The 12,173-nt window shown below is 55.9% G+C and overlaps 1 protein-coding gene across 10 annotated transcripts in view; it reads left to right on the top strand.

The window, feature by feature from the left end:
• SBF1 (SET binding factor 1) overlaps positions 1–12,173 on the top strand; it is a 151,259-nt gene that overhangs the window by 119,717 nt on the left and 19,369 nt on the right. For all 10 annotated transcript variants that reach the window (XM_048819321.2, XM_048819640.2, XM_048819723.2 and 7 more), the window contains 11 exons: positions 133–231; positions 1,055–1,259; positions 2,069–2,181; positions 2,801–2,950; positions 3,284–3,352; positions 4,356–4,514; positions 4,763–5,022; positions 5,284–5,456; positions 5,727–5,800; positions 6,129–6,324; positions 6,956–7,083. In XM_048819321.2, the coding sequence (XP_048675278.1) occupies positions 133–231; positions 1,055–1,259; positions 2,069–2,181; positions 2,801–2,950; positions 3,284–3,352; positions 4,356–4,514; positions 4,763–5,022; positions 5,284–5,456; positions 5,727–5,800; positions 6,129–6,324; positions 6,956–7,083 (1,626 nt within the window). The remainder of the gene's footprint in view (positions 1–132; positions 232–1,054; positions 1,260–2,068; positions 2,182–2,800; positions 2,951–3,283; positions 3,353–4,355; positions 4,515–4,762; positions 5,023–5,283; positions 5,457–5,726; positions 5,801–6,128; positions 6,325–6,955; positions 7,084–12,173) is intronic.

Below are 12,173 nucleotides of genomic sequence, written 5' to 3' on the forward strand. Positions count from 1 at the left end.
CTGCCTGCTGGCTGCAGTGTCCTGCATGGTCCGGGAGGAGCTGGGGCAGGCCTGGCACTAAGGAGCACCGCCAACACGGCACCCGTGCTCCCAGGCAGGAGGCTGCCCCTCATGCCTCTCCTCCACCCGCAGCTGGTCGCCTGTGAAGTGAAGCGGATGCGTGCCGAGGAGGGGAGCAAGCAGAAAATACTGCGGCACATCAAGGAGCTGGCAGAGCAGCTCCATAAAAACGTGAGCGCTGAGGGCCGGGGCGCCTGGGGTAGGAATAACGTGGAGATGGGAGCCTGGCACAAGGGCAGGGCCTCCCTCTGAGCAGGGTCAGGGGCCCCCACTGAAGGAGGGCCTTTCTCCCTTCATCTCTGCAGACTGCTGCACGCCCAGTGCAGGAGCCTCTTCTCCTTGGGGTACATTCCACCCCTATGCCTCAACTCTCGTCCGCTGGCCACAGCTGGAGGTGGCAGAGGGGTAGATCGGTGACCGTTCTTGGAGCTGGCCCAGGTGGAGTGTGGCCTTGTGGTTTGAACTGTCAACCCATTGCCTGTCTGGTCCTTTCTGATTTGGAGGGACCCTGCATGCACGGGGGGAAGGGTGTTCAGAGCAATTCCTCCCCCAGGTGTCCCAATTGATCTGGAGGATCTGGCCAACCACCCCACCAGCCTTCAGACCGAGGGCATCCTTCTGAGACGGCCTTTAGAGCACGACAACACTGCCTTTTGTGGCCTAGGGTCACTGTCGGACTTGGGAGGGCACTGCCCTGCTGCAGAAGGCTGAGCTCCCTACCTGCCCAGCATGTCCAAGCTCTCCTGGCCCCACTTGTGCTTGGGTGTTCACTGTCTCTGTGGCTCTGGAGAACATAGAGCAGCTGGGTCTAAGCCGGGCAGTCAGCACCTGGTGCTGGAGGGCTCCTGGTTTGTAATGTGTGGGAAGGGCTTGGCCTTGACGCCATGTGCAGTTCCCCAGGGAGATCCTGCCTGGGAGCCTCGCGCTCCCTGTTCGAGGGACACAGCATGGCAGGTCTGCCCTGGAGAGTAACTGGCGCCCCTTGCTGGAATAGGAGAACCCATACCCCGCAGTGACAATGCACAAGGTGCAGAAGCCCACAGAAGGCTGCTACCTGCGCCTACACCAGAGGCCTTTTCCCCGCTTGGACGAGGGGACAGTCCAGTGGATCATCGACCAGGCCACTGCCAAGCTGCAGACAGCCCCGCCGGCTGTGAAGGCGGAGAAGAAGTGTATGGTGCCATCGGGACCCCCCATTGGTATGTCTCCCAGGAAGGGCACAGCCTCACGGCAAAGGGCCACACGAGGGGGAAGTTTTGCCTCAGCGCTGCCAGGTGCTCATCTCAGTATGGGCACCGCTGGCCTCTCTGCTGGCAGCTTGGTTGGATTTCAAAGCCTGCAGCAGGCCGGTGGGCCTGGGGTGGAGAAGGCTGTAGGGGTCTGTCAGGTAGGAAGGGCTGGAGAGACCGTTCTTACGTGTGGCTGGGATTCCCCTCAGCCTTGAGCTGAGGCAGGGAAGGTGGAGGTCAGACAGTCCAGCCCAAAGTGCCTCGAATTGGGCATCTGAAGTCCGTGGACTCTTCTGAAAGGGTGAGCCTTGAGCTGCAGGGCCAGCATTGCCTGGGGAGGCGAGCAGCTCGCTCTGCATCTCTAGCTGTGCCACCTCAGAAAACCATTCGCTTCCGGAACAACATGCTTCGTGTGTTAGAGTGGGAGCAGGAGTCAGGACTGCTGGGTCCTGTTCCTGGCTAGGCCCCTGACTTGTCATGCCCTGTGGCAAGTCACTGCACCTCTTTGTGCCTCAGTTTGCCTATCTGTGGAATTGGGCTGCTGCCCAGCACTCCCTGGGGGTCCATGCCCCTGAGGCTGCTCATCTCCACCATAGCCAGTTGGGCCTTGCTGTCCACTGGAAAGGGAGCAGGGGAGACCCACACAGGCGTCAGAAACACTCAGCCCCAGAGCAGGACAGTGAGATGGGCTGGCTGTGTAGCGTGTCTCCCTAAGAGGGGGACAGGCCAGCCTCCCCTACCTACTCCTGCAGTGTAGTGACTGGCGACTTTCTCCCCAGCTGCCATCATGGAGCGCAATGGCAGTGCCCTGGCCAACAGCGCCCGCCGCCTGGAGGTGGTCAGGAACTGCATCTCCTATGTCTTCGAGAACAAGATGCTAGAAGCCAAAAAGGTGAGGGCTCAGGGAGCTGGTGGTAAAGGGGCAGGTGTGTGGAGAGACAGGACACCCATCCCCTGGCTGCTCTACATCTCTGCTGTCCCATCACACAGAGGCTTAGAGGAGAGCTTCCTGTCTGCGTCCAGTCCTCCATCTGCCTAGGCTGCCCCACGCCGCCTCACACGCTCGTCTTCAGCATGCCTCTTGCCCAGTGTGCCACGGAGCCTGGCTACCTGCCGCACTTAACCAGTGTGGGCTGGCAAACCTGGAATGCTGTGGCCACTGTCTGTTTCTTCCCCCACCTGGGACTGGCCTCTGGAGGTGGCCAAGACGGGCTGGGGTCCCGGGCAGTGAGAGTTCGGTGCTGCTGCATTTAACTCTCCAGGGTGTGGGTTTGCAGGGTGGGTCGTTGTGGCACAGGGGGCTCAGTGTGTCGCCTCTGGCTGTGCTGACCACCACAGGGTGGGTGGGTGGATTGTCTGCGAGTTTCCAAAGCATCAGGCCTTGCAGCAGGCACTCTATATTCTACATCCATCTCCAATTGCTACCAACTGCCCTCCAGCCTGTAATCCTCAGCAGGGCCTGGGCTGGAAGCTTGGTCCTGTCGCTGTACTTTGTGCTCTTCCTCCTGCAGCTGCTTCCAGCTGTGCTAAGGGCCATGAAGGGCCGAGCAGCCAGACACTGCCTGACCCAGGAGTTGAACCTGCATGTGCAGCAGAACAGGGCCGTACTGGACCACCAACAATTCGACTTCATTGTCCGCATGATGAATTGCTGTTTACAGGTACTGCGCAAAGGGGCTGGCCGGAGCTGCAGCAAGGCGAGGGTTCACCAGGGCTGCTGCCATCACACCCTTGGATTCCTTCGGGGGGCTGGTGCCATCTCCGGGATGCTGGGGAAGCCAGCACAGCTCTGTCCTGGAGGGTACTTGGGGCGGTGTGTGGGTGGAAGTCTACAGCTCTGGGGGCCCTGCGGCGAATACCAGTTAACCCCTCTCCAGAGCTGCGGGGATGAGGTTTGGGGGGCAATTTTGGGGATCTGTAGTTCTGGGGCCTTATAGTGAATGCCCCTTTCTCCAGGGCTGTGTGCTAATCTCGTCTCTCTCCCCCCGCTCCAGGACTGCACTGCCATGGATGAGCATGGGATTGCAGCAGCGCTTTTGCCACTAGTCACTGCTTTCTGCCGAGTAAGTATCCGGTGCAGCCTGGTGCGTGCCGCAGATCCCGGCAGAGCGGCCCCGTGTCTGCCTGGCTGTAACTGCGGAATGACTGGCTGCCAAGAGCAGCACCGAGCTGTGCCGCTCCTGGGGCAGTTCTCTGAGGGGGTCACCCCACAGGGGCCGTAGCTCAAGCAGGCATGAAGGCTCCACTCTGCCTCCTGCCTCCGTCCCATTGGGCCCCAAACCCTTTTGACTCGAGCCTGTCTGAGAGGCCTTGCACTAAGGCAGCCCTGAGAGGCTGTGGTGCGAGGAGAGACGTCAGCTCTGCATCCACTGGCCTCGCTTCTCCCAGCCCAGAGGTAGCCGCTCGGGGTATAGCTACAATGCAACCAAAACCTGCAGCAGGCCTGTGCCAGTCGGGCTCACGGGGCGTGGGCAGAGGGGCTGTTTTGTTGCTGTGTAGACTTCCTGCTCGGGCTGGAGTTTGGGCTCTAGGACGCTGTGATGTGGGGGGGGGGGGCCCTAGAGCTTGGAGGTCTACCCCACAAGTCCGAGTCAGCTGGCATGGGCCAGCCGCCACTTTTTCATTGCAGTGTGGACAGACCCTGTGGGGCAGCAGGGGCTCCCTGTCCGGGAGACATGGCAGCAGTGGCTGGGCCTCTCTCTGGCGCTGCTCGTCTCTGGGCTTGAGAACGCAGGGAGGGCCGTGGCACCCAGCTGCAGGGTGCTCAGACAGCTTGGTCACAGAGGCCAGGGAGTGTTGACCTTGATTCCCTCAGTCTCGCAGGAGCAGAGCTCAGGAGTGTTTGCTCCCCGACAGCAGAGGTGGTTTGCTGTGGCATTAATTGGGCACGCAGAAGGGGCAGTCAGTGCAATCTTGCTTTGTGCAGGGAGGGGCCTCCGTTTGTGGTGTCACTGGCTGGCCAAGGGCACTGCCTTTCCCAGCTAGAGCACAGCATGGATTAGCTGGGGAAGGGCTGGCATACTGGAGGCATCTGCGCTGAGACCCTCTTTTCTCTCTGCCCCCCAGAAACTGAGCCCGGGCATCACGCAGTTTGCCTACAGCTGTGTGCAGGAACATGTAGTGTGGACCAACATCCAGTTCTGGGAGGCCATGTTCTACTGCGACGTGCAGAACCACATCCGAGCCCTGTACCTGGAGAGCAACGGGGAGAACCACGTGGATGAGGTGATGGGGCGGCAGGAATACCAACCCCAGGCTGTCCTGGCCCAGCCTTCCTCGTAGCTAGTGAGGAGGCAAGAACTGGCCTGAAGGCACAGGGTCTGGGATGTGACCTGGCTTGGGGCTCCTGGGGAGAGATGGGGGTAGGAGCCCCTGATGAGAGCAGGTGCTTTGCTGCAGACACTGTGTGGTGGGAGCTGGCACACAGGTTTCCCGCTCAGGCAAAGGGCTGATCTGTCCCCCTGCTCCATTAGGAGGGCAAGGAGGGACCTCAGGAAGAGAAATCTGCCCTGGAGATTGCGTCGGAGCAGCGGCGGCTGTGGCCTACCATGAGCCGGGAGAAGCAGCAGGAGCTGATCCAGAAGGAGGAGAGCACAGTCTTCAGCCAGGCCATCCACTATGCCAACCGTATGAGCTACCTGCTGCTGCCCCTCGACACCAGCAAGAACCGGCTGCTGCGCAGCTCGGGGCTGGGCGACGTGGAGAGCGTCAGCAACAGCTTTGTCACCAACAGGTAGCTGGCTGGTGGGCAGTGTGTGGGAGCTGCCACTGAAGGATCTGGGTGGGGAGGGGCGGATTGAAGCTGGCATGTGCTGCCAGGCCCTGGAGCTGGCGGGCTGTCCAGTTTGTGGGTGGAACTAGTGTTTTGTATGTGTGGGCCTGGGGTTCAGTCTTCGCCCGGGTGCCCGGGAGAGCAAGGCTGTCTGGAGTGTGGGAGAGAGCTGGCATGTGCTGCGTGGTCAGGCTCACTCCCAGCCGCGTCTCCCTGTGTTAGCATTGCCGGCAGTGTGGCCGACAGCTACGACACGGAAAGTGGGTTTGAGGATGCCGAGAGCTCCGATGTGGCCAACTACGTGGTCCGCTTCATCAACCGCTTCGTGGACAAGGTGTGCACAGAGAGCGGCGTCACCAACGAGCACCTGAAGGGGCTGCACATCATGATCCCTGGTAAACAGCTTGTCCAGCGCAGGGGGGCCTCTGGGGGAGGGGGCTGGGTTTGTAGCCAGCGCTTTGCTGCCGTGAGTCCCCTCCAGAGCAGGGGAGGGGTGTGCTCAGGCACTGCCCACCGAGGGTTCAGCTCCCCCAGGAGGAAGTGGAGAGGCTGGCAGAGAGGCTGCAGTAGGCCCGTGTTCTCAGTCTCCTGCTGTCCGGGGCCTGCAGCCGGGACGGGACGCTCCTGCCCCGTAGGGTTAACTCTGCATCTCCCTTCCTCCTCAGACATCGTGCAGATGCACATAGAGACACTGGATGCTGTGCACAGGGAGAGCAAGAGGCTCCCTCCTATTCAGAAGGTCTGTATTACCTTGCTGCACAGGGGCATCCCCTCCCTTCTGGGTTTCACCCCCTGTGCCCCGCACCATGGCTGAGGGAGCCTGCAGTGTGCAAAGGGATCCCTCTGCCTGCACAGGCCTCCCTTGTGAGGCAGCTGAGCTCAGCTGTGTTGAGTTGGGAATAACCCTGTCTGCCGTGGAAGGGAGGGGGCCCAGTGGGTCTCCAGCAAGAACTGAAGCAGCTCCATTTTGGGGCTCAGTTGTGAACCTCTCCCCAGCCATCATGGCTCTGTGGGGGGGCTGGCCTGTCTCCCATGGCTTTCAACCCTCCTCCTGTTTGTCCCTGCAGCCCAAGCTGCTGCGCCCCAGCCTGCTGGTGGGCGAGGAGTGCGTCATGGAAGGGCTCCGTGTGTACCTCATGCCCGACGGACGTGAAGAAGCTGCCGGAGGGAATATTGGGGGCCCCCCACTGCTCCCCGCGGAAGGAGCCATCTTCCTCACCACTTACCGCATCGTTTTCAAGGGCACACCCTCGGACCCGCTGGGTGAGGACCCTCCCTCTGTGCCACACTCTGCATCCCCTGCAGCCTGGTGGGCCGGTCCCCGCACTGCTCCTCGGGGCCTCTTCCTGCCTGGCAGACCAGACGTGGGAGGTGGAGGATTTGCCGGGACAGGGAGGAATCTATCCTGGGTGGGGTGTCTGAAGCCCTGCCCTGCTGCCGACTGGACTGGGGAGGGAGGCTTCTGCTGTAGGGGGCTTTTTGCCTTTGCTGAACCAGAGCCCAGCACCATTTAGAGCCAGCAGGAATCTGGGCTGGTGGATGGTTTTTCCCTCAGTGGAGATCTGAGAATGGGCTGTGGCCAGAGCAGGGGCTTACTCAGAGTACTGCAAAGGAATTCCCTTTTACAGGGGAGGGGCTGTTTGCCCATTGGTCTGGGGAGAGGCATTTGCCAAGCAGGGCCCTCTTTGGTCCCAGTTTTACTTTCCGGTCCCCATATGTAGCTCCCGCTGCCTTGGGCTACAGGCTGATTCTGCCCTGGAGCAGCGAGCTCAGTCCCAGAGCTACTGGGGAGCAGGTGAGGGCTGCATGTCCCAGCCCATTGGCGGCCTGAGCCAGGTTGAGACTGTATCCTGCATTTGGCTAACGTGTCCCCTGTTTCTCTCCATGGCCCCAGTGGGGGAGCAGGTGGTGATCCGGTCCTTCCCCATTGCCTCATTGACCAAAGAGAAGAAGATCAGCACCACGGTCCAGACAGATCAGTTCATCCAGGAGGGGCTGCAGCTGCGCTCATGCACATTCCAGGTGAGATGAGCCCCCCAGCACTCCTGCCAGAGACACTCTCCAGGCAGAAAGCTGGACTCTATTCCCAGCTGCTGCTGGTCTTCTGGGGCTAGGAGCACAGACCTCACCAAACTGCTATGTTGGGCCCCAGCTGGGACCTGGGCCCTGCAGACCGTTTCTGGAGTAGAGGGGTCACTGACCTTCTGGGCTTGTCATAGAATATCAGGGTTGGAAGGGACCTCAGGAGGTCATCGAGTCCAACCCCCTGCTCAAAGCAGGACCAAGCCCCAACTAAATCATCCCAGCCTGGGCTTTGTCAAGCCTGACCTTAAAAACCTTAAAGGAAGGATATTCCACCTCCTCCCTAGGGAACCCATTCCTGTGCTTCACCACCTTCCTAGTGAAAAAGTTTTTCCTAATATCCAACCGAAACCTCCCCCACTGCAACTTGAGACCATTACTCCTTGTTCTGTCATTTGCAACCACTGAGAACGATCTAGATCCATCCTCTTTGGAACCCCCTTTCAGGTAGTTGAAAGCAGCTGTCAAATCCCCCCTCATTCTTCTCTTCCGCAGACTAAACATCCCCACTTCCCTCAGCCTCTCCTCATAAGTCATTTGCTCCAGACCCCTAATCATTTTTGTTGCCCTCTGCTGGACGCTTTCTAATTTTTCCACATCCTTCTTGTAGTGTGGGGCCCAAAACTGGACACAGTACTCCAGATGAGGCCTCACCAATGTCGAATAGAGGGGAACAATCACGTCCCTCGATCTGCTGGCAATGCCCTTACTTATACAGCCCAAAATGCCATTGGCCTTCTTGGCAACAAGGGCACACTGCTGACTCATATCCAGCTTCTCATCCACTGTCACCCCTAGGTCCTTTTCTGCAGAACTGCTGCTGAGCCACTCGGTCCCTAGTCTGTAGCGGTGCATGGGATTCTTCCATTCTAAGTGCAGGACTCTGCACTTGTCCTTGTTGAACCTCATCAGATTTCTTTTGGCCCAATCCTCCAATTTGTCTAGGTCCCTCTGTATCCTATTCCTACCCTCCAGCGTATCTACCTCTCCTCCCAGTTTAGTGTCATCTGTAAACTTGCTGAGGGTGCAGTCCATGCCATCCTCCAGATCATTAATGAAGATACTGAACAAAACCAGCCCCAGGACTGACACTTGGGGGGACTCCGCTCGATACCGGCTGCCAACTAGATATGGAGCTATTGATCACTCCCCGTTGAGCCCGACGATCTAGCCAGCTTTCTATCCACCTTATAGTCCATTCATCCAGCTCTTTCTACTTTAACTTGCTGGCAAGTTGTGTGGCTTTTGGGCTGCTGCATGCCTGACTGGCCAAATGCAGCCATCAGGCCAGGTGACTGCAGGTCCCAGAGCCAGCTGTGGCCTGGCTGAGCATTGCCTGCTGGGATCTGTAGGCTCCATCGCAGAGAAGGGGATAGAATTTGCTGTCCTGTCCTGGACCAATGGTAGTGCTAGGGTGTGATGTCTCACAAGCCCCATGTGCTCTGCTGACATACAGGATGCTGAGGGGCGCAGGAGCTGAGCTAGACCCAAGCCAGTGAGCTTTTCCAGGCAGTGCTGCAGCCATGGAACAAGGAGTGGGGTGTCTTTCCTACTGCTTATTGCCCCTGTGCTGCTTTAGGCATGCAGGGCTGAAAGGCAGCATCCCCTCCTCCAAGGGCTCAGGGGGAGGGGTCCCGACAGACCAGTCGGGTTTTCAGAAATGTTAACTGCCAGAGGCATTTGGTAAAAGCTGGTCACAAGTCTCTGTAGGAGAATTTGGGGGTGCTGCCTCCAAACATGGCTGTTACCACGCAGTACGTGGGGCATACAGAGCAGACAGTAACATGGAAATCGCTGAAGTGTAAATCTTTATTTCCTTTTCACGTAGGATTAACCTGCTTCAGGTGGCTCTTCCTGTAGGATGTAACAGAAGGGACCAAGTAATATGCAAAGCCTTTTCAGAAAGCTCTTGGATTTCAGTGTCTTGTTTATACGAGTTACTAGAAATGTTATAATGCAAATAAGTTAATGTTGTGGTATTTCAAGGAGCATTGGTATACCCTGGCAGCTTGAATCAATTTAGGATTAGGTCACTTACGACACGTACTCGGCGCGTAAGGCCAGTATTCTCAAGTAAGGGGCAGGTGCGTTGACACAGCCTTGTCCCAGTTCACTGCCTTTGCATGCTCCTGTACAAATGAGAGGTGCTGCTCTGCACCTGCATCGCTGGCTGCCGCACCTTGTTGGGCCGTCACGGATATTGCCTGCTGGTACCGTTGGCAGTGCTAAGAGCTGTGGCACCAGACCTGTCCTCCTGTGACTGACCCAGTTTGTTTGGAGGAAGATGTGACAGGTTTTGGCAGCGGGCCTTTCTCCAAACTCCTGCCTGGTAGTGAGCTCTGTGTATATGGAAATAAAAAGCATAATTTCTTAGGGGTAGAGCTTCTGATGACCACAAGCGTGTGACCAAAACGGCACTTGCTTTGTCAGTGCTGTGGACCTTTGGCAAGCCATACATCTTAGAAATAAACTCTTCTGTGGTTTTCACCTTCTGTGAGTCCAGGTCTCCCTGTTCAAGGTGTGTTAGAAGCTGATGGTGTCCTTGAAAAACTTTCCATGCGACCTTCTTGTGTCCAGCAATAAAAGAAGTAGCATCTCACGAGTCAGGGCATGAAATGGGAGTGGTTTTTCCAGAGCAGCAGGTTCATATTGTAGCTTCTCACAAATGGCAAGGCTAGGAAAGTACTTTGGTTCCTTTGTGCCAGTTTTCATCCAAAGCTGCTTACATGTCTTTGTGCTATAGTGAGCAGCCAAGTATAAGCATATCAGTGTCCCCGGCTGCAACAACTGTGCTAGACACCATGTAGAATCTTTCTTGTCTGTTTCTTGTTGATGATCATACAGCTGATGGCTATCGACTGTGGTTGCAAAGCACCATAGTTCAGCCTCATCCTGAAAGCCACCAGCCGGAATGATGATTTTATCAGGTGGTGCTTGTCATTAGTTGCCCAGGTAAAAGTATTGCGAAGTCCTCCTTATTTTCTGGAAGCCCAGCGAAATGCATCCAGATATTTGGAAGAGACACGTATCTGCATTCTACCACTCTTTGGATGGGCCTTGTACTTCTTGAGTATGTTTGCCTTCAACACCCTTACTAGATCCTGGTGATACCTGCACAGGTCTGCTCCAGTCTGAAGTACTGTTTTTACAAATGTGTCTGCCAAATCTCCAGATGGTTTGGCTCTGGATGGTTTTCCCTTGTCAGAACTCCTTGAGCACTTCAGCTGGTAGTTGATGTATTACTGTGATGCAGATGGCCCCCCATCTTGCATAGTTTGCGTGGTTGTGATGCTGGTAAATCAGGTGTCAGCTCTTGGCAAGACTGTAGGTGTCAAATGAGCACTGAGCAGCTCAGCTGCATGTTAATATTGTTTGAGATAGGCATTGACTTTAATATATGCAGCAACTTACAAGCGTTTTATAATCTTACTTTTTTTGCCTCTGTCTTCACGAACAAAGTCAGCTCCCAGACTGCTGCGCTGGCCATCACAACATGGGGAGTAGATGGCCAGCCCTCTGTGGAGAAAGATGTGGTTAGGCACTATTTAGAAAAGCTGGACGTGCACAAGTCCATGGGGCCGGACAAGTTGCATCCGAGAGTGCTAAAGGAATTGGCGGCTGTGATTGCAGAGCCATTGGCCGTTATCTTTGAAAACTCGTGGCGAACGGGGGAAGTCCCGGATGACTGGAAAAAGGCTAATGTAGTGCCAATCTTTAAAAAAGGGAAGAAGGAGGATCCTGGGAACTACAGGCCCGTCAGCCTCACCTCAGTCCCTGGAAAAATCATGGAGCAGTGATCAATGGCTGTCTAGTTGGCAGCTGGTGTCAAGTGGAGTGCCCCAGGGGTCGGTCCTGGGGCCGGTTTTGTTCAATATCTTCATAAATGATCTGGAGGATGGTGTGGTTTGCACTCTCAGCAAATTTGCGGATGATACTAAACTGGAAGGAGTGGTAGATACGCTGGAGGGCAGGGATAGGATACAGAGGGACCTAGACAAATTGGAGGATTGGGCCAAAAGAAATCTGATGAGGTTCAATAAGGATAAGTGCAGGGTCCTGCACTTAGGACGGAAGAACCCAATGCACAGCTACAGACTAGGGACCGAATGGCTAGGCAGCAGTTCTGCGGAAAAGGACCTAGGGGTGACAGTGGACGAGAAGCTGGATATGAGTCAGCAGTGTGCCCTTGTTGCCAAGAAAGCCAATTGCATTTTGGGATGTATAAGTAGGGGCATAGCGAGCAGATGGAGGGACGTGATCATCCCTCTCTATTCGATATTGGTGAGGCCTCATCTGGAGTACTGTGTCCAGTTTTGGGCCCCACACTACAAGGAGGATGTGGATAAATTGGAGAGAGTCCAGTGAAGGGCAACAAAAATGATTAGGGGTCTGGAACACATGACTTATGAGGAGAGGCTGAGGGAACTGGGATTGTTTAGCCTGCAGAAGAGAAGAATGAGGGGGGATTTGATAGCTGCTTTCAACTACCTGAGAGGTGGTTCCAGAGAGGATGGTTCTAGACTATTCTCAGTGGTAGAAGAGGACAGGACAAGGAGTAATGGTCTCAAGTTGCAGTGGGGGAGGTTTCGGTTGGATATTAGGAAAAACTTTTTCACTAGGAGGGTGGTGAAACACTGGAATGCGTTACCTAGGGAGGTGGTAGAATCTCCTTCCTTAGAAGTTTTTAAGGTCAGGCTTGACAAAGCCCTGGCTGGGATGATTTAATTGGGGATTGGTCCTGCTTTGAGCAGGGGGTTGGACTAGGTGACCTCCTGAGGTCCCTTCCAACCCTGATATTCTATGATTCTATGATGTCTGTATCCCATGCTATAAGGTTATGTGTAAGTTTTGATTTATAATTGTAAAAATGTCTGCTCTGAACTTGGTTCCCTAGCCCATCAAGAAGCACTATCAAGACTAAATGGGCCATTGTAGGACAAAAACTTTGTTTGCCCCATTCACCCAGGGTCTATAAAATCATGACAGGTGTGGAGACAGTGAACAGGGAAGTGTTGTTTACCCCTTCACAT

The sequence above is a fragment of the Caretta caretta genome, chromosome 1 (assembly GCF_965140235.1).
Source record: "Caretta caretta isolate rCarCar2 chromosome 1, rCarCar1.hap1, whole genome shotgun sequence".
Lineage (NCBI taxonomy): Eukaryota > Metazoa > Chordata > Testudines > Cheloniidae > Caretta > Caretta caretta.